At 40.5% G+C, this 20,556-nt stretch overlaps 2 protein-coding genes across 2 annotated transcripts; both read right to left on the reverse strand.

Annotated features, from left to right (window-relative positions):
* Positions 1-1,954: 1,954 nt before the first annotated feature.
* Positions 1,955-11,094, reverse strand: LOC139220240 (choline O-acetyltransferase-like). Its single transcript, XM_070852313.1, has 14 exons — positions 11,038-11,094; positions 10,065-10,256; positions 9,289-9,407; positions 7,615-7,668; positions 7,287-7,467; positions 5,684-5,861; positions 5,413-5,582; positions 5,235-5,335; positions 4,999-5,127; positions 4,783-4,905; positions 4,532-4,673; positions 4,210-4,272; positions 3,304-3,441; positions 1,955-2,221 (listed from the first exon to the last, which is right to left on the reverse strand). Exons 1-14 carry the CDS (start codon positions 11,080-11,082, stop codon positions 1,955-1,957), a joined length of 1,902 nt encoding a protein of 633 aa, XP_070708414.1. The 5' UTR covers positions 11,083-11,094.
* Positions 11,095-13,211: 2,117 nt separating this feature from the next.
* slc18a3b (solute carrier family 18 member 3b) lies at positions 13,212-14,887 on the reverse strand. The gene has a single exon (XM_070852363.1). It carries the CDS (start codon positions 14,885-14,887, stop codon positions 13,319-13,321), a length of 1,569 nt encoding a protein of 522 aa, XP_070708464.1. The 3' UTR covers positions 13,212-13,318.
* Between the last annotated feature and the right edge of the window lie 5,669 nt (positions 14,888-20,556).

Below are 20,556 nucleotides of genomic sequence, written 5' to 3' on the forward strand. Positions count from 1 at the left end.
TGACTTCCATGATGATTAATGTGAGATTTCACTGAACATTCACTGAATATTAAAACACTATATTCTCCCTGTCAATGTTATACATTAATTACCATTCACAAAAATGTTACCATGGATGAGTGTGACATATTAATGCTATGCTGTGGCACGATAGATATAACAGCCAGATTTACTCACAGGGATTATTAGTTACACTTTATGAATCAGACAAAGGGAAAATTCACTGAATAACACGTGACGAATATTACATTCTTTTACATGTATCACTCAGATTAGACAACAAACACCAAGTAGAAACAGATCAAATCAACATCACCAGAGTTAAAGTCTGGCAGGGATTATGGAAAATAATTTGCATCACTTTATTTTAAGGCATTTTGATACTTATGTGTACCGTTTACCAGTATTTTATCATGTAATTAAATAAGCTTTTCATGTGAACATATAAAAATACAGTTAGTATGTAAGAATAAACATGCATTCGTATCCCTTATAGTCTTTCCTTGACATGATTCACATTCGCTTTGGCTGATGATAGATAGATGCATATGAAACAAGTGTGATCTGGACACAGGACAACAATTATCCTCATATTTTCACCGTTAAAGACCACAGATTTGATTTGCTTTAACATGAACCACCACAGATTGAAACAAGACCCACAATATACATTTGTAGAACAATCTAAGTCACCCCACACTTTGAATGGACATTTTTGACCAAAACAACATGCATGATGTAGATTGCCATGATTCATTCTAATGTCATAGATAATGTCTGGTTTTTCTGAATATCAAAAATAGCAACAATAGTTAATTTGATATAAGATAAGCTTCATGCATCTAAAGAACTGATTTGGCAAATTGCACATATACCCTCACTGCACTTGCTATCGTGTTATTGCACAAAGTACCTACAATGTAACAGTACATCCCTATCCTCATTCTACCTCTAGGTGCAAATACAAAGCTCTTATATACACATGGACACAGTGGTTTGCCTCAGTCACCACTGGACTGCATTTTGCTGATAAAGTTTCACTGTTCATTACACTCCACACTTAACTATTGCTATGATATAGAACACATAAGTACAGTAAGACTAGACGACTTCAAATGTGCCACTGAAACCATATCACATGTTTTCCCACCACACAAATTATTCATAACCCGTCCTCTACATTTACAGTACAGTTATTGATTCATATCTTTATATGAATACTATATCTTAAAGTGCCTCATCAGACAGACTTCACATACACACAACCTCTTTGGCAAACTTACGGTGTTAATAGAATCAACAAATCTACATAACTGCTTAAACAGTACAAGAGTAAAAACAACTGTAGCACATCAAAATGGATCTTATAGTATAATTGATCCAGGTTGTTGTTAACATGATGGCACACACAAAGTGGAACAGGTTGGCAGGATCACATTTACAGGATGTCATGATTGTTATAAGTCACTTAAGTATACTTTTTTTGTATATATATATATTTTTTTTTACAGGATCCTGTCATGTATGTTACATTACTACTCTACGTGTTTGAGATATACATTGGGATCACTCATTTGATTCACTCTCTGATAGAGGAGTTTCTCCTCGTATCAGTGCTACAAAGCAGGCATGGCTTCAGTTTCCTAAAGGCAGCAGACCAGTTAATCTCAGTCTACCGAGTCAAGCGGGGTCAGTGTTGGACCCAACGTCATTCTGATGTCTACACACATCCAAAAAACATGTCTTCCACTTTTCATTCACATTTTTTTATATTTAGATACTATATATGAACTTTAAGGCTTTCTTGTTGTTAAAAGAACACTATTGCACCAACAACAAAGACACACAAAGGCATCTCGACTACTAAAACTAAGCTAAAATCTAAAACTAAGCTAAAGTCTAAGAGTAAGAGTGTTGAGTGAGCAGCTGAGTGGGCGTACTCTCTCAGTATGGCTTACTTCCCTGATTTATGAGGCTGGCCGGCTCCCTGCCTGCTATCAGCCAGTTTGGTAGCTGCAGCGCTGTTTCTATTGAACAGGTCCCTGATTTCCAGCAGGCCCTCGTTCAGGGCTTTGATGAAAACAACCGAGCTCGTCTCTGTGTTCTCCCAGAAACTAGACACGCAGAAGAAGATGTGGTCTGACTGCGGGTTGTAGCAGGCGCCATAGCCGTTGGACACCACCGGGCCGTAGCAACAGAACATTTCCACTGTGGTGGGGACCTGGATGCAAGAGGACACAGTCAGAGTTACACCAGTTTAGTTAGTCAAGAGGACAAATCTGCCAGAAAATAGAGAAAAATGTTCATTAGAAGTTCGCAGAGCCTAATGTGACATTAGGCTCATAGCTCATTTGTCCAACCATCATTGCATTTGCAATGATATAAAACAAAAAAAACAGCAAATTTTCAAATCTGACAAGCTGGAGAATAACAAATGGTTGACATTTTTTTCATGATAAATAGCCCATAAGATACATTTTCTGTTGATCAATTAATGATTAATCAAGTATTGACAGGAAAGCTAAAGTTACAGTACATACAGAGACGGTCTGAGTGAATAAATTCAGTGCCGATGGCAGTAAATGAGTCTGGCAGGGTGTCCAATTAAAAAGACTATAACAGGAAGCATAGAGCCGGATTGAAAACACCAGCGTAAACCAAATATTTTTAATTAGTCATTTTGTAAAGTTTTGTTGTGTCTGAAGTGCAGTACAGTACTTTTGCAGTTTCAGTCAGTGACTACAGTGGTAGTGACTCTTTTTGAGAGACTTCTCCCTCGGCCATTAACTCTACAGCTTAGTGTTAAATACAGTCATGCCTTCAAAGTGTGTTCACACCCTGAAATATATACAAACAAATGTTTTTAATGTGCCAAAAACATTAGCAGGCTTGATTTCAGGTGGCAGCAAATTTGCAGGTTGAAGTCAGGTTATCTTTCTCTACTGTACCTCTGCTCTCATAAGGAGTAAGTTAGTTTGGATTATATGTTAAGCAGCAAAATATTATCAGCACCAACATTTCCTCAACAGTGTCTCGTCTGTGTTCTTTATCCTCATCAAATGATAACTCTAAATCCAAATCATAATTCTCATTTTGTCCCTATAGAGGAATCCCTCTGTTTCATCACGTTACCTGTCCTGAGGCGCGGCAAATGTTGAACTTGATGTCTCAGGGATCCGAGGAAGGATATGTATGTGTGCATATACTCTACTTGTTGGCCGTTGTCAATCATGAGCACATTAAAGCAATAATTTCAGGTGAGGAAACGTTGTTTGTCAGAATAGAATAGTAATCACATGTTACCTGACTGGTGGAAAGGATGAACTGGTTACTGGTCAGATAAGTCTCATCACAGAAGATCTCTGGCTTCTCCATATTGAGCTCCTTCGCAATCTTCATAAGCCCAAGGAGATGATTGTCTATTGCCATCCCTGTAATAGCCTGAAAAATATTATTTTGCTTAGTAATAATGAAGTGTTTTCAATTAGGACCTCGATATCAGCCCCAGTACCTCACAGAGCTCTCGTTTCATTAGACTGCAGATCGTGCTCACTGAATTAGATGGACCACAGACCATATAGACTCTGATGATTGGAATATGGCATCAGACAGAGGACTTCTCTCTGTACTTGTCTAGGAGAAGAAAAAGGAAAAACTAGGCGAAGAGATCATATTTCTCCTGTACTGGCTTCTCTTTATTGGCTTCCAGTAAAATTTAGAATAGAGTTTAAAATCTTTCTCCTTACCTACAAGGCTCTTAATGGTCAGGCTCCATCATATGCCACCTATTATGGACTGTGCCAAAGATTTTGAGTTATAGTCCCTCTTCTTTAAGTGTTACCCCACTCAAATATATTCCTTTTTTCTGCCAAAAAAGTGGTCACTATGTCTTGTATTGAATCTGTTGTAACAGATATCAGTTTAAGGTGACTGCAGCTGCCGCACTCTGTGAAGGTTTATGAAGCAAAATTAGTATAATATTTAATGTACAGATAGTGTGTCAGTCTTTCCATCTAACGTTCAGTAATAAAGTGAGTAGGTGCTGTTCCTTTACGTCACCAGGGAGTGAGCATTTTTATGGATGAAACAACATTTTGACATCATGTTTAGTTGTTGACACATTTAAATTCACATTTATATATATATATATATATATATATATATATATATATATATATATATATAGTAGAAATGGTTTAAAATACTTACTGCAATTGTATAATTTGTCTGGGCATTAATTGCATCCATCAAATGTTTGATTTTTTCTGAATCCTGTTGAAGAAATGAAAAATGGTTTAAAAAAAACAATTTTTAGACCAGTCAAGTAGACCAATGACTTTCATTTCATTTTCAAGTAATTTCATTTTTCATAGACCTCTTAAATCTGCAGAGAGATCATCTGTCTGAATGGGGACACTGCATGCTGTGTGCCGGGGCGGCTGGTTGCACCTGTTTCGTTTAAGCAGGTGTGATGAACAGTAATGTGGGAGTTACTCTGTAATTGGGGGTCAAAGTGAGAAAAATGACTCACGGTGAAAGTGGCCCTCTCATCTGTCATGGACTTCACAAAGGCCAGGGCCTCAGGGGTGGCAGAGCGAATGTTATCAACCCGACCTTCTTGGAAACGCCGAATGGACGCACTCTCATAGGTGGACACGAGCCTCCCACTGCACCTGAGAATATGACGGGCATGATTGCGGCAATATTAACATTTCTGAAAGGGCATATTGAGATTTTTTTTTTCCAGAAATTTTGAAGATATAAATTACGAGTGTACTTTACTTGTAAAATGCAAGTTGTAAGGCAACTTGTATGAACGCATCTGGACTCATCTTCTGTTTTTTGATGAATTCTTTCCCATACACCTTGAACTTGAAAGCATCCATGTCAAGATTATTCACCAGCCTGGAGGAGAAAGCACAGAGGGCATGAGTCCTGATGTGTATAGAAAGATATTATTTGTAGATATGGTTATGTGTTTTTTTGTGTTGGTCGTACTTCTGGAGTCTGTCTCCAGATGCTTTTAAGTGTCCTTGAATGTGTGAGTTGCATTTCCAGAGCAGCCTTCTTGGAGGGCGAAGCTCTCTGATGCTGGAAGCCATCGCCATCTTGGAGGGACTCCCTGTTCTGTTCAGGACAACCACAGCACTCCCTTCAGTGTTGGCCTCGTGAGCATTTGTTGAGACAACAGTATTCAGTGTGTGATTATATCTTGTGGAGATGGACTGACTTACATGTATTTCATCACGTATTCAGAGCACTGCACCAGGACTATTCCCTCGAAAGGCGAATGCTCGCACACGACTCCACATATCCCGTCCATTCCTACGACAAACTGAGGGAAGGTGGATTAGTTAAACAGACCAAATTACAAATTCATGGAGGATTGAAGTGCTCTGAACGGAGTCCTACCTGCATTGACTTGTCATACCAGCGGTTTGCCCCATTCTTCTCACGGCCACCGCCATGCAGCATCAGCAAGGCCCTGGTGGTATCACTGGGCTCCAGACCACTGTGTTCGTCCAGACACACCACGCACACACAGCTCTCAATCAGGGCAAGAGAGTCCCTGTTGGTTTGATCTGGATATGAGATATGGAGATGACATATGTCTTTGGGTTATTTGATTTTACAACTTCAGTTTAAAAATTCTAAAAGGGATACAAATGAGAGAAAATTAGACCTTTTATTAGTGTATCTCTGGCTTGTGCCCATTCTGTTCTCCCATCAGATGTCAGGATGCCTAAAGGAGGGAGTCTCTCTTCAGCATTTTCTGACATTTTCATTATTTTCTCCAGTTGGGAAAAGAGCTCTGCCTCGTTGAGCTGCTTGCTGTTTGCGACTACATCCAACACGAAAAACTGGTGAGAAAAACAGATCACAGAAATTATGTGTTTCTTAACTAATCCATCATATTCTGTAATAGTGAAGACTTGTGTTGAGATGTGCTTTTGCCTGATAATATTCCATTATATCTGTGTTTATTGTTACTGTCGAACAGTGTTTAAACAGCTGAGATAAATAGGGCCCATTGCTACCTGAAATTTTTTTTTCCTACTGCGATCAGTTAAACATGTGACTCAAGGAAGCTTTCAAAGTGTCAGATTGAATCAACAGTAATTTAACTAACTGTCTGTTTCTCCTTTAGCCCTGATGTGTCAAAGACAGTTAGTTCCCAGAACCATTTCCAGGTGAGAGCCACTACTATGCCTTTTTCCGTGACAATCTAAAGGCACAAATATAATCAAAGTAGTAGCCCTGGACCTAAGATAAGCAGATGTTGGTTGTGCATTTATGGTATTCTGTATAGAGGATTATTAGTCAGGACTCAACGAGAATTCGGCACAGACAGGAGATGGTTTGGTACAGGGGCTTCTGGAAGTGCGCTGGACTATGTACTGTATGTGGTAAGAGGGCTGGTCTCGTGGAGCTTTCCAGTGGCTCAGAAAGGGAGGTAAGATACGAACATGGCCACATCCACAGTGTCTGCTATTGTAAATATTCAAATAGACACTTAAACACGCCTAGGTAGCAATATGCTTTGCAATTTCATAAGGGCACAGTGTTTTCAAACTGAAAAAGGCTTTGCTCTCTTATCCATTTGGAAATGGAAATTATAGATACAGTCAGTTAAATGATTACACACTGATATTAGTCATATTGTTAAGCCTGTTCTGCATTATATATATATCTATGTATACTACTGTAGTTTTGTGGTGTTTTTTCATCTTGCACTACATTTTGCTCCCCTTTTTTGCAAACTGTATTTCACCAAATTTCTTGTGACTAATTGCTTCTTCATTTAATGAAGGCAAGCTGATCCTCTTTAAGGACCTTTGAGACATGTTTGTAATTGAGCATTTTATAAATTCAATGTCCTTAAATGTACTTCAGTGATGCCCCCGTTTCTGTAACACATTACAATCAAAGATGGCCCCTTGACAGAACAGATAATGTCTTTTGTAGCTGGTTTAGAATAGTCCTTTAAAATCTGAAATCTGATGAGGGAATATCTGCACTAGAGGCCAGTGTTGCTGCATGTAGTGGTAACTCCACCACCTCTCTAGTGGTAAGAAAAAGGCATTAAAATCTATAAAGAGTAATGGATTTATGTCTGATATACTGACGGCTTTGGAGAACAACGCTCACCTTTCTGCACCTGTCGATAAACTGAATACAATGTTAAAACATCTCTTTATTCATTTACTTAAATGTTGCATTTTTTTCCTCTCCAGTTTGAAGTGTGATCAAGCGTGAAAAGTCTCCTCAGAGGCCAGCGTCCTGACCTGGTTCTTGCACGCCACGATGATGTGCTCCGGTGCTGAGGAGGCTGTGTTCATCTGGACCTTCAGCATGTCTGTCTTCGGCCCTGGGTAGCGGTAGGAGGTGAAGAGACGGTAGTACTGCTCCATGCACAGAGGGGTCCCAGCTAGCTGGCCTCGAGCAAACTCCACTGGCAGTGCTCGTCTGAGCGACATAATCACACACATCAAATTACCTCGGAGGACTCTGACTTCAGCACTTTGAATTATACTGACATTACTCTGCGGAGATAACATAGATGAGGTGCAGGACACACAGGGTGACGGGCAATGCATTACAGGCAAAACTTACGCATCAATGAGAGCCTTATAGTCCAACACTCCTCTGATGAGACGGGCAGCGAATCTTAAGAGCAAGAAAAAAAACAGTTTGCCGTGAAACACAGAACATACACAGCAAACAGGCTGGTGATCAGGATTGGATATACTTTCATCTCACTGAGGACTAACAGTAATCACATTATGGTAAATTACTAGGATACAGTGGGCAAGCTGTGTGTTTATCTGTGTTAGTGAGGGAGAGAGAGAGAGAGAGAGAGAGCTGCTCTGTATGTGTGAGTGGGCGGTGTGGGCAAATAGCGAAAACACAGAGCCCTGTCAGGTCCTATGTTGTGTGTCATTTGTCTTGGTGTTATTACGTCCAAAGCCAGATCAATACAAAGGAGGCGGCCGCAGCGCACCACACCCCTAAATGAGGTCTGACTAGCAGTCTCTGTGGAGAGCTTGGTCCTGTCACTCCCAATCTAATAAGTGTCTGTGTCAGTAGATTACCAGCATGGGGTGCTCTGGAAGTATTCAGTTAGTGCAGCACGAGCTGACAAAAGCTAATGTTGAGTTACAGGGCTGGACGGACTGGTGTAATGTCTGGTGGAACATGACTCATTTAATAACGAGCAGAGATTTGGCCAGTGATTTTCTCCATGTCTGTAATTCAGATCTTAATCTGAGTCCGTGCCTGCTGAAAAGAACATAAACTGTGAGTGGCTGCAGAAACTGAGTGATATACTGTGTACCATGTATTGTTAGTGATGATGTTTTATTGTAGTTGGAAAACTTTACTCTCTACACTTAGTGGATGTTTTCATTCATCAGATACTGTCAAGCAGTCTGTAACCCAAAATCTGTCATCTTCAGTGCAGTTTGGGAGTTATTGTGTGACATGACGTATTTTGATTTAGTTTTTCTTTATGGAACTTGGTGCATCTATGTGCTTCTACTTCAGTTTGAGATTTCCTACATTTCCCACAATGATTTCAAAGTTGTCAGAGAATGAGCAGTAAACATTTGGCTTGTTGGTTTGAAATGCAGGAACAGAGGGACACTAGTATTGGAGTGAGAGAGAGAGAGTTTCCAACAGGGTTTAAACAATTAGTCGATCTCCAGAAAATTAATCTGCAGTTTGTAAATGTTTGATGAATAGTTTGAGTCAGTTTTACATCAAAACATTTTAAAGGTTCCAGCTTCCTCAGTTGTGAAGATTTACTTCTGTTCTTTGTCTTATGTGAAAGAAACTTTTTGGGTCTTTGGACAAAACAAACAATTTGAAGATGTCACCTTGGACTCTGGTGGGAGTTCTTTTTTTTTTTTTTACTTTTCTCTGACATTTTCTATTTTCTGACATTTTTTGACAGATTGGTTAATTTAGAAAATAATCAGGAGATGAATCCACATTGAGAATAATTCTGTTTGCTTAGCTGCTGTCACAAGATAAATATTTTTGTTTCCTGTATGATCATCCAATCATGGGAAAAGCCCCTTTGACCGATTAACTGACCGATTAATCATACTGCAATAGTTGTTTTTTCAGGAGAAAGTGGGTAAGGTTTTCTTTTTAATTGCTCCTTCATTAACCTACACAGACAGTACACAGCAGTAGTAGTTTCTGTCAGAGAAACATCCTCAAAACTCAGCACATACAAACATTTTATAGTCTGAAGAACAGCAGGACCAAACGTCCAGCACATACCTGAGGGCATCTTTATGATCTCTGAACGTCTGCTTAGGAAACACCATGACAGGGCTGGAGTTGACTGGTAGCGCCAACCTGTTGTTCAAGTACATGTCCTCCAGCCAGTAATCATACACCTGAATAAAAACACAGCGACGCTTTTTGAGAAATGTTGGTTCGTTAAGCATTTTTGGCTATTTTTTTTTTTCTACTCAAGTTATTACTTTTGGAGCTTAGACCTGTGTGCAGTGGAGTAAAGTGTATCACTGCCAGAGGAAAGTGAGAGTGGGAGCGTGATAGATGTCACTGAGCTGGATGAGTTGTGGACTGACCGATCACCCAGACGCAGGAGGAGAGATTGAAGCAACAAAAGCAGAGCAGAGGCTCCAATAAATCTTTATTACCATGAGTTTCACTTTTTTTTTTAACTCTTTCATGAGTAGGTTATGTATCATTTTAGGAATCTGATCATCTTGGTGGCAAAATCAGAAGCAATTTTCATTTTTATGCTCAGACTAAATAGAGCAGAAGCAGAGTTCGATAACTTATTATTACAAGAAAACACACAACCAAAGCTGATGCTTAGTACAATTACTGTCCATAATAATGATAATAAATGATGCAAAAAGTGTGATGACTGAAGAAAATTCATTAATTAGGGTTTGAGTCAGGGCTCTTTATTTGAAAAGGGGGGGAGCTGAGTAGAATTTGTTCTTTTTTTCTGTCTTTTTCAAGTTGCAGCACCGGCAGCAAACAACAGCAGTGTTTTTGATTGTGTAGATCTGAGAGTTTACCCAGTTGTTCGTCTTGTCCCTCCTCTCTAGAAGCTTCTTCTGGAGAACCTCTCCGACGCCTCCGGGAGCCCCGAACTTCTCCACGATGGCTTTTGTTTTCTTAAACTGCTCCTCCTTCACCAGCTGTTGGACACACCTCAAGTACGTGTCGAGGGTTTGTTTCAGTGGTGGCACGGGGACCTTTGGCAGCACCTGATGCCATAAAAACAACAGTACAACTGGTGTGAACACTTAGAACCAGCAATGAAAGATCAGCAGCTGTTGAGCATTTTTGTACCTTTCCTGTGATTCACTGAGGGTTCATTAGTTAAAGGGGTTATTCCTTCACATCTTTTCTTTATGCTTTTATTATTAGATCCGTGAGTTAATAATTCATATTAAATGCTTCAAGTGTTTTCAAGTCCCACAGCCTCGTGGGACCTACAACCACTCTTGTTTTTTATGGATGGAAAATGCTAATTGATTATCTTTTCTGTCTGATGTTTGATCATTTGCATGATGGTACTGTTAGTAACCCAGAGTGGTAGCATTGACCAGTACATTGGGACTGTTAAATAAGTTGTTAAGCTGTGGATTCCTGGAAATGTTATATATATTATTTTTGGTAAGCTATAAACTTTTGCCCTTGAAAAAAACCCCAAACAAAATCAAATTCAATCAAACCACAGAGAACATAATGCAAACTCCATTATGATATAATCCACCACTGGCTCAATGCTTATTTAAGTGCAGAAAAAACATGCACTGTGTTAATGTGATGGTTTTACACCCCTGAAAGATGAAAGGCCTGTTTTCATTTCGCCCCTAGCGGTCAGATAAGGTAACTGAAGCTGCCGCTGTTCCTGGTGCTGAACTACAGCACTTTGTCAACTTCAGGACCGCGGACAGCGCTCAGTGTCAACAGCTTCCAAATATTAAAGATGATGTAAAGAAAAAACACTTTCACCATAGAAACAGTGACATGTTTTCATACTTGGCTGTTTTGGTCTCTGACCGTCTCTTTCTCCAAGATTGGCATCTTCCAGTCCGTCAAAGGAAAACAATGTGGAGACCCTGTAGAGACCGTGTGCGCTCAGCCTTCCCTGCTCCAAACATGTCAAGACATTTGAGAGGGAAAAAAAATACAGTAAATAAATTAGGCCCATTGATCAATGGGGCTACATGATGCTGTCTGAAAGTGAACCCGTGGGCTTCCATTCTTCATCATTTCGCAGTCTAATGCAATTTGTTGCATGTCCTTGGATTCCAGATTCCAGATACGCCTCATCGCTCAACACTGCAAAGAGATTTGCATCTTAAAAACTCATTTCATCTTTGCGTCAGTCGGAAAAACATGTTTTTCCTCAAACAAATGGCAATTTTATCCAGTAAAGTGAAGGAAAAAAAACAGTTTCACTGGCATTTTGATAAAGCAGTGCCAATATCTTGAAACAAATATTCAACTATTGGATGCTAGTTGGTTTTACTGAACCCAAGTGAAATGATTGACAATCTGAAAACTTTTGAAAAATCTTCCTCAGAGCAAAGTGGACTTTTAAAGTAGTTTAAATGAGTTTTTAAGGTGAATAATCGTCTTAGCTCAGCACCACAGAGACTCATTCGTTTTTTAATGAATCAAAACCCCCCCTTTTTTAAAAAAATAATTTCAAAGTGAAAAAAAAAGTTGCTTTACCTGATCAGTGCTCCACTCAAGAGGTCAGAGCAGTGTGTGGAAGTTCACATCGCCTCCCACGTCCGCGCCGTCAAATCCCATATTAGTGTAAAGCTCCGTGCAGGCGCCGGGCTGCTCCCCCTCTTCTCGCCATAAGGCTGTGACTCCACGTTAGAGCGCGCCTTGGAAAAGATGCTGAAGGTGTTTGCGTCTACCTACCCCCTTGAGGCAAGAAACTCCTCCCATCGAAATCTATTCGCCGGAACATATTATCTAACAGCTTACTTCACCCCCCCCCGCATCCGATAATAATTTTAATATATAAAAAGGGAGCGAGGGTCTGTTCTGGTGTCATTCATCGGTCCTGTGATGGTCCTGCGGGTGGACAGAGATCACAGTTATGGTGCTTTTACTGTTCAGATTTCTGCTCTGCGCTTTCTGCACACTTTGTCAGCCTGGTTTTAGACAGTGCTGGAGCACTTCTGAGGAAATGAAATCTGTGTTTTGCAGCAAATTTTCTAAACTATTGCGCACTCGGATCTGCTCATTTATATACTTTTTAATGTCCATATTGTGGCTCATGTGCGCTGCTTTTGTCCTCTCCGGATGTGCCGGATTGAGATGTAACTTGTGGAAATCAAAAGTCTGAATTAAACTAAACATACATTTTTCCACTTTTCATGCGTAATGCAATTCAAATAATGTTTTCCACCGTGGTGCTTTGATATTTCTTGAAGAGCAATGTGTAACTTAAATCCCTTTAATAATCTAAATTCATTTTATTCTCTTATTTGGTTTGTAAAGCTTGAAATAAGAATGAAATCACCACCGTCACACGGATCCGAACAGAGATTTATTAAAACGACAATTGATAAATGAATACATACTTGTTCATCTTAAGGAGACTGACTTCTTTAGCTACGTCTTTGACAAAATGTTTCATACATACAGGCGCGCGCGCACAAACACACACACTTTGCAGAGGTCCACGTATGTTTGAACAATTTACATTGTGCATATATCCACATATGTACAAAATCCAGATATTATGATACATTTAATTTCAAACAACATAAGACATTTGAAAGAAAAATTAATAACAAACAGGCCCACTTGTTACAAAATTGAAATTCACGAAATTCTTAACAAAAAAAGGGAAATCAGGCCTTTGATGTGCAAGTAAAAAAAGTTTCCTCAGAGACAAAAAATATAGGCTATTTTTGTGTAAGGGGGAAATGTGCTGCTTATAGTTGGTCCCATATAATCTTGTACGCACATTTATCTATTTATATCTTTTTACAATACTCAGTGATACACACAGATTCAACAGTAGCTGATAGATCTCTCACAAAACTCCAGTTACACGTCCATGACAAACGCTACGTAGACTTGTTCGACACAATGAAATCACAGTCAAAACGAAAAGTTAAACTTTGGAAAAACGCATCACACAATCATGATTTTGGTGATTGGGTGTTTATATTGCACATCGGTACTTACATAAAAGTTTCAGTTACTAGACTAACCTGCCTGCCTCGTCTCCAAATCTCTCCTGGGGAATGTTTCGGGGGTGGTGGGGTGGGGCGGTCAGAGTGTGGCCGGGCTAAGTGAACTCCGGACCGGACGACTCTTCTGACAAGGACCGCTGTGCTCTGAAAGGGTCAAACCCGTTTTCATCTACTGGCAAGCAGTTCCCTGCTGAGCTGTAACCCTTCTTTTTAGCTCTCCTCTCCTCCATCTTGATAGTATCATACAGCCCCTGCGGAGCCTCCTCCAGCAGGTTATCTCTCTCCGAGTAGGACGGCTTCATTTGGCACACGTTGCGCAGCAGCAGCAGGGCTGGTGCGTAAAGCACATTAACAAGGCCCATACCCAGATTGAGTTGTACAAACCCGTGAGTGTGCACTATCTGGCCGGCTACAATAGGACCCATAGCATATGCAACAGAATAGGAGATATCAGCTATAGCGTAAACACTACCGTACACTGAAACGTGACGCATGTCAACTAAAAACGCAAGTGTCGGCAGCAGGGCAGTGTCTACCAGTGCGATGCCAAAACAAATGCCGCACAACGGGGCGATGAGCTGCCCAAAACTTTTGCATGCGGGGACTGTGCAGGAGCTCGCCCCTATGATGACCATACCTAGAGCTCCGTAGAACCACTGCAAATTTGGATGCTTTGCTGCCAGTTTAACTGTTATATACACGCCGAGGACATGAGGGAAGAAGGCTGGGAGCCAGGTGAGTCCCATCTCCCACTGAGTGGAGTGCATGGTGGTCTCCATCCAGTTGGCTATGGTGGGCTCTAGAAAGGCCAGGGGGATGTTGCACACTGTCAGCGCCCCGGCCACCACGGCTATGTAGGGGTCAATCATGAGTCTGTATATGGGGGTGCCGACTGGCATGTTCTCTCTAGTCCTGTTGGAGAACGGCTTGATCACTGTCAGCAGCAGAAAGCCGTCCGCCAGGCAGATGCAGGCGAGCACGATGAAGGGAACTCTCTTGCCCACAAACTCGTACAGGACGCCCCCGAAGGGAGGCGCCACCAGGCTCCCGAAAGAGATAAACGCCAGAGCGATACCCAGCGCCCTGCTCCTCTCAGCCTCCTCCGTGTATTTGTCTGCTATCATCGCGATTCCAGAGGTGTCCGCGAAAGCAGACCCCAGACCCTGCAAACTTCTGGCCACAAAGAGCGTCGCATAGTTCTCCCCAATTGCAAATATGAGGGTGGACACGAACATAACACTCAGTCCAATTAAAAGTGGAATGTCATATCCAACCCGGTCTATGAAAGTTCCCGACAGCGGGTTAACTAGCAGCTGCAGGATGGCTTTAGACGCAAAAAGTACTCCTATCTGGACATCTAAATTGTCCTTGATGCTTTTGTCTTGGCTTGTGCTGTTGGCTGAAGTGTTGGGGTGCATCACTACGTGGACGTGCTCTGACTGCTCACTCTCCAGCTCAGCAAGATAGTCTGGAATAATTGGCACGATTACCATGTAGAGCATATTGTCCAGCAGGAGAGCCACGCAAACAATCACTAACATGATCCGTCTTTGCTGGTGAGGATCCTTTATCGCGGTGCCTAACTGCTTGGTTCTTTCGCCCATCTCGGACAGTTTTACGGCGGCTGATTTGACCAGCCCGGATGATCCTTCCTCTCCATCCATCGTTAAAAAAACGATTTTTGATTTTTAAAAAAATGTAGTTGTGCTTCTCCCGTCTGCTGCCGATCTTTCAACACCTCGGGTGACTCATGGGTGTTTTCTCTACATTGATGTGATGCTCTCCGTCCTCACCTCGCCTGTGCGTAAAGGGAGAGGCGAAGAGGAACTTGGCTGCTTCATCGGTGAAGACGGCTTTCCTCAGCTTCCTCAGCTTGTCCTCGCCTCAGCCACATCCGATGTTGTTTCATGATCTCCCGAGAAGTGACGTGTTGAAATCGTAGATTTTCTGCACCGTGCAGAGGTTTTCGGGCGCTAATCTTACATGGCAAAGTTTGTTTGGAGCGATTTTTGTCACTTATTTGCAACACCTAGGACGCTCCAGCGCGCTCCTCTCCGTGTCCATACCTCCTATCACCTGTGGCACTTTTGCGCTCAGCTCTGAGTCCATGAGTGACTTCGTGGCCATTGGTGCACATTAACCCGCAGGTTGGGCGCTATTTTAGTCTCTTTTTTTCGGTCTCCTCTTTTCACCAAGAGCTATGACGCATCACCAGCTTGCCCCCAAGTGGATCCCTTCGCCACTTGCCTCTTTTATGTTAATTTCCAACCATGGCAGCAATCACTTCAACCAATAAGAGCCAGTGAGCACCACATCACGACCCTTCTGCACGAGTCTGGAAGAAAAAAAGGCTTTCTTAATGTCCAGTGTGTGACTCTTGACTTTGGTGTTGAGGGAGACTTAAACGCACATGTATAAAATCATAGATATAAACGCACAGCTGAGATATCAGCAGTAATAAATCTTTACTAAAGAAAATCTGTCTAATATTAAACTCAAGATGAAACAAATAACAAAACACATAGCGAGCACGCACGCACACACACACACACGCACACACACACACACACACACACACACACACACACACACACACACAGTGGATACGTTTCTTCTTCCTATATATAAATCTTAAGAAGACTGAAAACTGAAAACACTTCAAACATGAACTGTAAACTCATTTCTCGCCACTGAGTCTCTGTAAGTGTAGATGTTTTTGGAAAAGTAATATAATGGTCACACAACGTTGAAGCTGCTTCAGGGAAAGTTTATTTATTTATTTATTTTTATATAATAATATTAGCTTTACATGTACATTTTCCACAAACACCTGCTCATATACGAGCCACTGCTGCTGAAGGGATTTCAGCACCACGAGGCAGTGGAGAGCTCCCGACCCCACTCACAAACACCCAGTCTGATGTGGATGAGAAGAAAAACTGTTCAGCTCTTCAAAATTTAGCCGAGGAGCCAAACCACATAGATAGAACTGCGTATCAACATGGGAGGGAGAAAGAAAAAGAGAAAAAAACACTATCGCGCGCAGTTCTTATGTCCGGAAATGGAATCGTGCTGACAATGAGGGGATGTAAGGACCCTTTTCTAAATTAACACAAGCCACCGGCGACACCGAGTGGTGAAATGTTACAAGTGCACACAAAGCCTGTAAAATTCATCCCATCACTTCCATTCACTGAGATTTTCCATGAAGTTAAATAAAAACTAAATGATTGACATCATTATAATTAGTGTAAACTAATAGTATTCCACATTAACAGTTTAGAAGTGCCATTAGATGAACCTTCAGATTAAACAAACAAACTTTTTGTCTCCTATAGTTACATGCCTATGTTAGATTATTTTACTCTAGTGTAAAATCAGAATTTGTATTTCCAGGATCACATAAAAAATATAAAAGATTGTTTTTCATTTCTTAATTTGAGCTATCAATGTTTGCCAGTAGAGGGCGGTGAAGACCTGCAAATAAACATATAATCCACAATCCAAGTGAACTAGATTAATCCAAGTAATCCAATCTGAGTTTAGAAATGAATAAATAAATTGCGTTGTTGGGGAATTTGGGTTAGGCCTTGGTCACCTTATTTATATGAAACTTCAAACTCTTTAATTTAGAAATAGAATTGTATTCAATGTATATACTAAAATATAATTTATAGCATGGCTCCACCATGAAAAAGGTTAAAGTAGGTCCTCTTAGACTGATCTAATTTTACTACCATTACAACAACAAATAATAATAATTAAGATAAAATTGATGTGCTATTTGCCCATTCACCTTATTCCTTACTCTGAGTGACAATCTTCATTTATATACCATTTTTCTGCTGCATGCACTGCTGTTATTACAGTTTGAGTGTGTGTGTGCATTAGTGTGTAACAGTCCTGGCGAGGAGCATTTATTTTTTCACTTATGCCGTTTGATGTTATAAAACAGCACATTGGGTGATGGTCTCAGAGGACCACAGAAGGGTGTTTCCACTGTGTTCAGTGGGTGGTTTGATGCGGAAAAGGCAGCAATAATACACCAACAGGAGGATTAACACACCACAGGAAATAACTGCCCAATTTCACTAATGAGAGAGGCTTGGCACAGCAGCAGCCATCGGATAAACACTTTTTATATTATGGTTTTATAAATATATATAATCTCTGCTCTTTATTAAAGTAAGTTGGCAGCATCTGCATCAGTGTCAGCTTTGTGCTCTGGGTTGAGATACAACCGGTGGTTTGGTCTGTGATGCGAAGACGATATGACAGAGGTTTAATAAATGAGAGCAGAGGAAAGGTTGTCTTAAGGCTTGTGACGCAAATGTCATCTAATCCAGATTATACTCACGTCTTTAAAAAATGATCTCAAGAAAAAAATTCACAGGAGCAGTGTCACGCCATTTGTGGTTGTGGTTGAAATACGAGTTAACGTTGGTGAAGTAGGAATCATGAAAGCTTATTAAGAGACACATACAGAGTTATGTTAAGACCTTTGTTCCTGTCATGTGACACAACTCTTCCTGCTGTGTCATGTGGGACTCTTTGAGTGACTTTTGCTTTTCATTTCTGATAAGTGGCTCTAACGTTTGACCTGATTGTCTTTTACATAAGTGTGACATCATGACTATTAAAGTAATATCTAACCTAAACATCAACCACTGTGCCTTTTGGGCCAAAACAAAGTTAACCACTAACTTTAATTTGCAATGATTTTCACTCAGCAAAGTCTGTTTTACTCAATTTATTATTTTTCTTTCCCAATTTGTAACTCAGCAGCGCATCCTGTATATAGATCTCATTCTGTTTACGATAAAGTGCTCCTCAAGCATGATCCCAGTTTTAAAAAATCATTATGCATTTAGATTTTTGTAGAAACCTAATCCAGCTATAATTAATAGCATTTATATTGTTCGCTCACAACAAAATCTGTAGTTTCAGAGTGATAGATATCCATATTATTCTGCTTTGTTCTTCAGGGCTGTCAGTGAGGTCATGTCATCAATATTTTTGTTGTAGGGATTTCAACAACCTATTTACACTCTACAATCATTTAGGGATTTATCACTTTTGCTATATTATTATTCCAATATTTCTACACCTGAGTTATATTCCTATGGTTACGGGGAGAAATAATCACATAGTGTGAACTATGTGAAATAATCACATAGTGTGAACTATGTGATTATTAGTGAGTAAAAGTTCTCATTCTTCAATGAGAACTTTTACTCGAATGAGGAAAACTCAGGAGGGCAACGTTGCAGATCACTGATAATGCTGCTACAGCTCCGTCTTTAAAAACAAATAGTGAGCTAGAAAAATAATAAATGAGTGATCTTTCAGTTTTAACACCTTTTAAACACAATGAGTGTTACTTTTTAAATGTCACTAGTGCTTCTGAAGTTTGACAGACTTGGTGTTAAACTTCAGCGACATGCACCGTAACCATATGAAGAGAGGAGAAAACTGGTGATGAGATGATTGAAAGTTTGGAAACATTTTGACCTGACAGCAAAGATTTGTTAGTGAGATAGGACTTCACTGAGGGAACTCTGCATTCTTGGCAACAGCTCTGGTGATCTGTAGGTCAAAATCTGACTCTTGATTTACTAAATCTCTCTGATCATGTCACACGTGCGCACCCATGAGTGGTGGGGCTGCTGTTTGTCTTGTGGCAGATGTTTTTCTTTTGTACACCATCTGTCTGTGATTTAACACACTTCTCATTACTCATCACGCGCAAGCAGGGACACCTTCACCTCACCTTGTGGGTGAATGGTGATCCAAATTCTGTCTCTATTGACTCAAAAGGGTTGTAATCAGTTTTAGTTATTGGTACAATGTGTTGGGAGAAAGTTTAGTGCAACTATGTCTGTAACAAGTTGTCCTTTCTCTGTGTGAGCTTGTTGCTATTCCTGCTGCTTCCATCTACAGCCCTGACTGAATTAGATCACTAGTCCACACACTGACTTGTAATTAGCTGTCAGTCAACGGGACGACTGGTTCCAAGAATCTGATGCTAATCTGTCGGATTCTTCAGTCTTAGAAAAACCCTGTTCAGTAGAGTTGGTGAGGAAGTGCATGATTATGCTCAACATTTAATACCTGCTAATGAGAAAAGCTTGTTCAAGTGCTCGAAGAACATCCGAAACTAAAGAGTCAGCGTTCCTGACTCAGCTTCTGTCTTCTTCTTTTTTTTTACAAATTCAACTTTTCAGTTTACACTTAATTTCTGCTCCTTGGTGAGACTTTTAAAAGGAAGAAATAATACACACAAAAATATAAAGTTTTCAAATAAATGTATGGGTCCCTGTACTGTAATGTAACAAGACTAACAGCACAGAGGTGCTAACGGCCCTGTGTGCTTTCAGCTAAATACTTCAACATACTGAGCAGATCTGTTTATTATGTTCATCATTTCACTTTAGCCTGTTAGCATGCTAACATCTGCTAATTTTCAGTAACTCAAAGTGTTGTTGCCAATTATAATGTCATCAGTTTTGCAGGTAGTTAGTTATCAACCAAAGTATTGGACACATTTACAGTTTGATCTTGAGAGGAACATGAATCTGTCTGCCTACTTTCATAACAATCCTTCCAATTGTTCTTGAGACTTCACTCAAAACCATTATTATCAACCTCATGGTGGTCAGTGGGATTCATCCTCTGGGGACCTTGAATGTCTCTGTAAATCCATCTAATATCCATTTGAAAAATATTTCAGTCTGGACCAAAGTGGACTTGCTGACATTAGCATCCTTAAAGCAGTGCTGCCAGCAGGGCTTGAAAGAGGAGTTAATCTTTTCCGTTTTGTTTTGACAACACTACAATTCAAGAGTTAAATATACTGTGTTATTATTATAATGTAATTACTCTACAGGACTATTTCTGGACAGCTGTGTGACTGTAGCTCATTAGGGCCGACTCCTCCTCTGTTAAGACAGGCTGCCATCGAGGGTGAAAGGATTTCACCTGCCTGACGAGAGCGTCCGTCACCTTGGAGGTTAGTGTGACTGAGACTTTGTCTCACTGTGGCTTATTTCTGGAGTGCATGTATTTAGCAACTCAGAGCTCAGAGTGTTGTAGTCTTTCCTGTGCCGCTGCTGACACTGTAACACCTGCTTAAATGTGGCTCATGTTTAAAAAAGAGAGAATGGCATGCATGCAATCCCAGGACACTGGCACAACAGAGCAAAAGACATTTTAACGCTGGCGTTATTAATGTGTCTGACATGACTAGTGGGTATCAGCTGGGACTTAAATTATGTCTACTTCCATCATTTCTTATCCGTCATTTAACCAACAGTCTTTGTTCATGTGCATGGAC

This window comes from Pempheris klunzingeri, chromosome 20, assembly GCF_042242105.1.
Source record: "Pempheris klunzingeri isolate RE-2024b chromosome 20, fPemKlu1.hap1, whole genome shotgun sequence".
NCBI lineage: Eukaryota > Metazoa > Chordata > Actinopteri > Acropomatiformes > Pempheridae > Pempheris > Pempheris klunzingeri.

Excerpts from the sequence above, each read along its gene's own strand:
- LOC139220240 (XM_070852313.1), bottom strand. The coding sequence starts at position 11,082 with ATGCCAATCTTGGAGAAAGAGACGGTCAGAGACCAAAACAGCCAA. Across the intron at positions 5,336-5,412 it reads GGTATGACAAGTCAATGCAG|TTTGTCGTAGGAATGGACGG; the intron begins GTAGGACTCCGT and ends ACCTTCCCTCAG. Across the intron at positions 4,906-4,998 it reads TCTGGAGACAGACTCCAGAA|GCTGGTGAATAATCTTGACA; the intron begins GTACGACCAACA and ends TTTCTCCTCCAG.
- slc18a3b (XM_070852363.1), bottom strand. The coding sequence starts at position 14,887 with ATGGATGGAGAGGAAGGATCATCCGGGCTGGTCAAATCAGCCGCCGTA.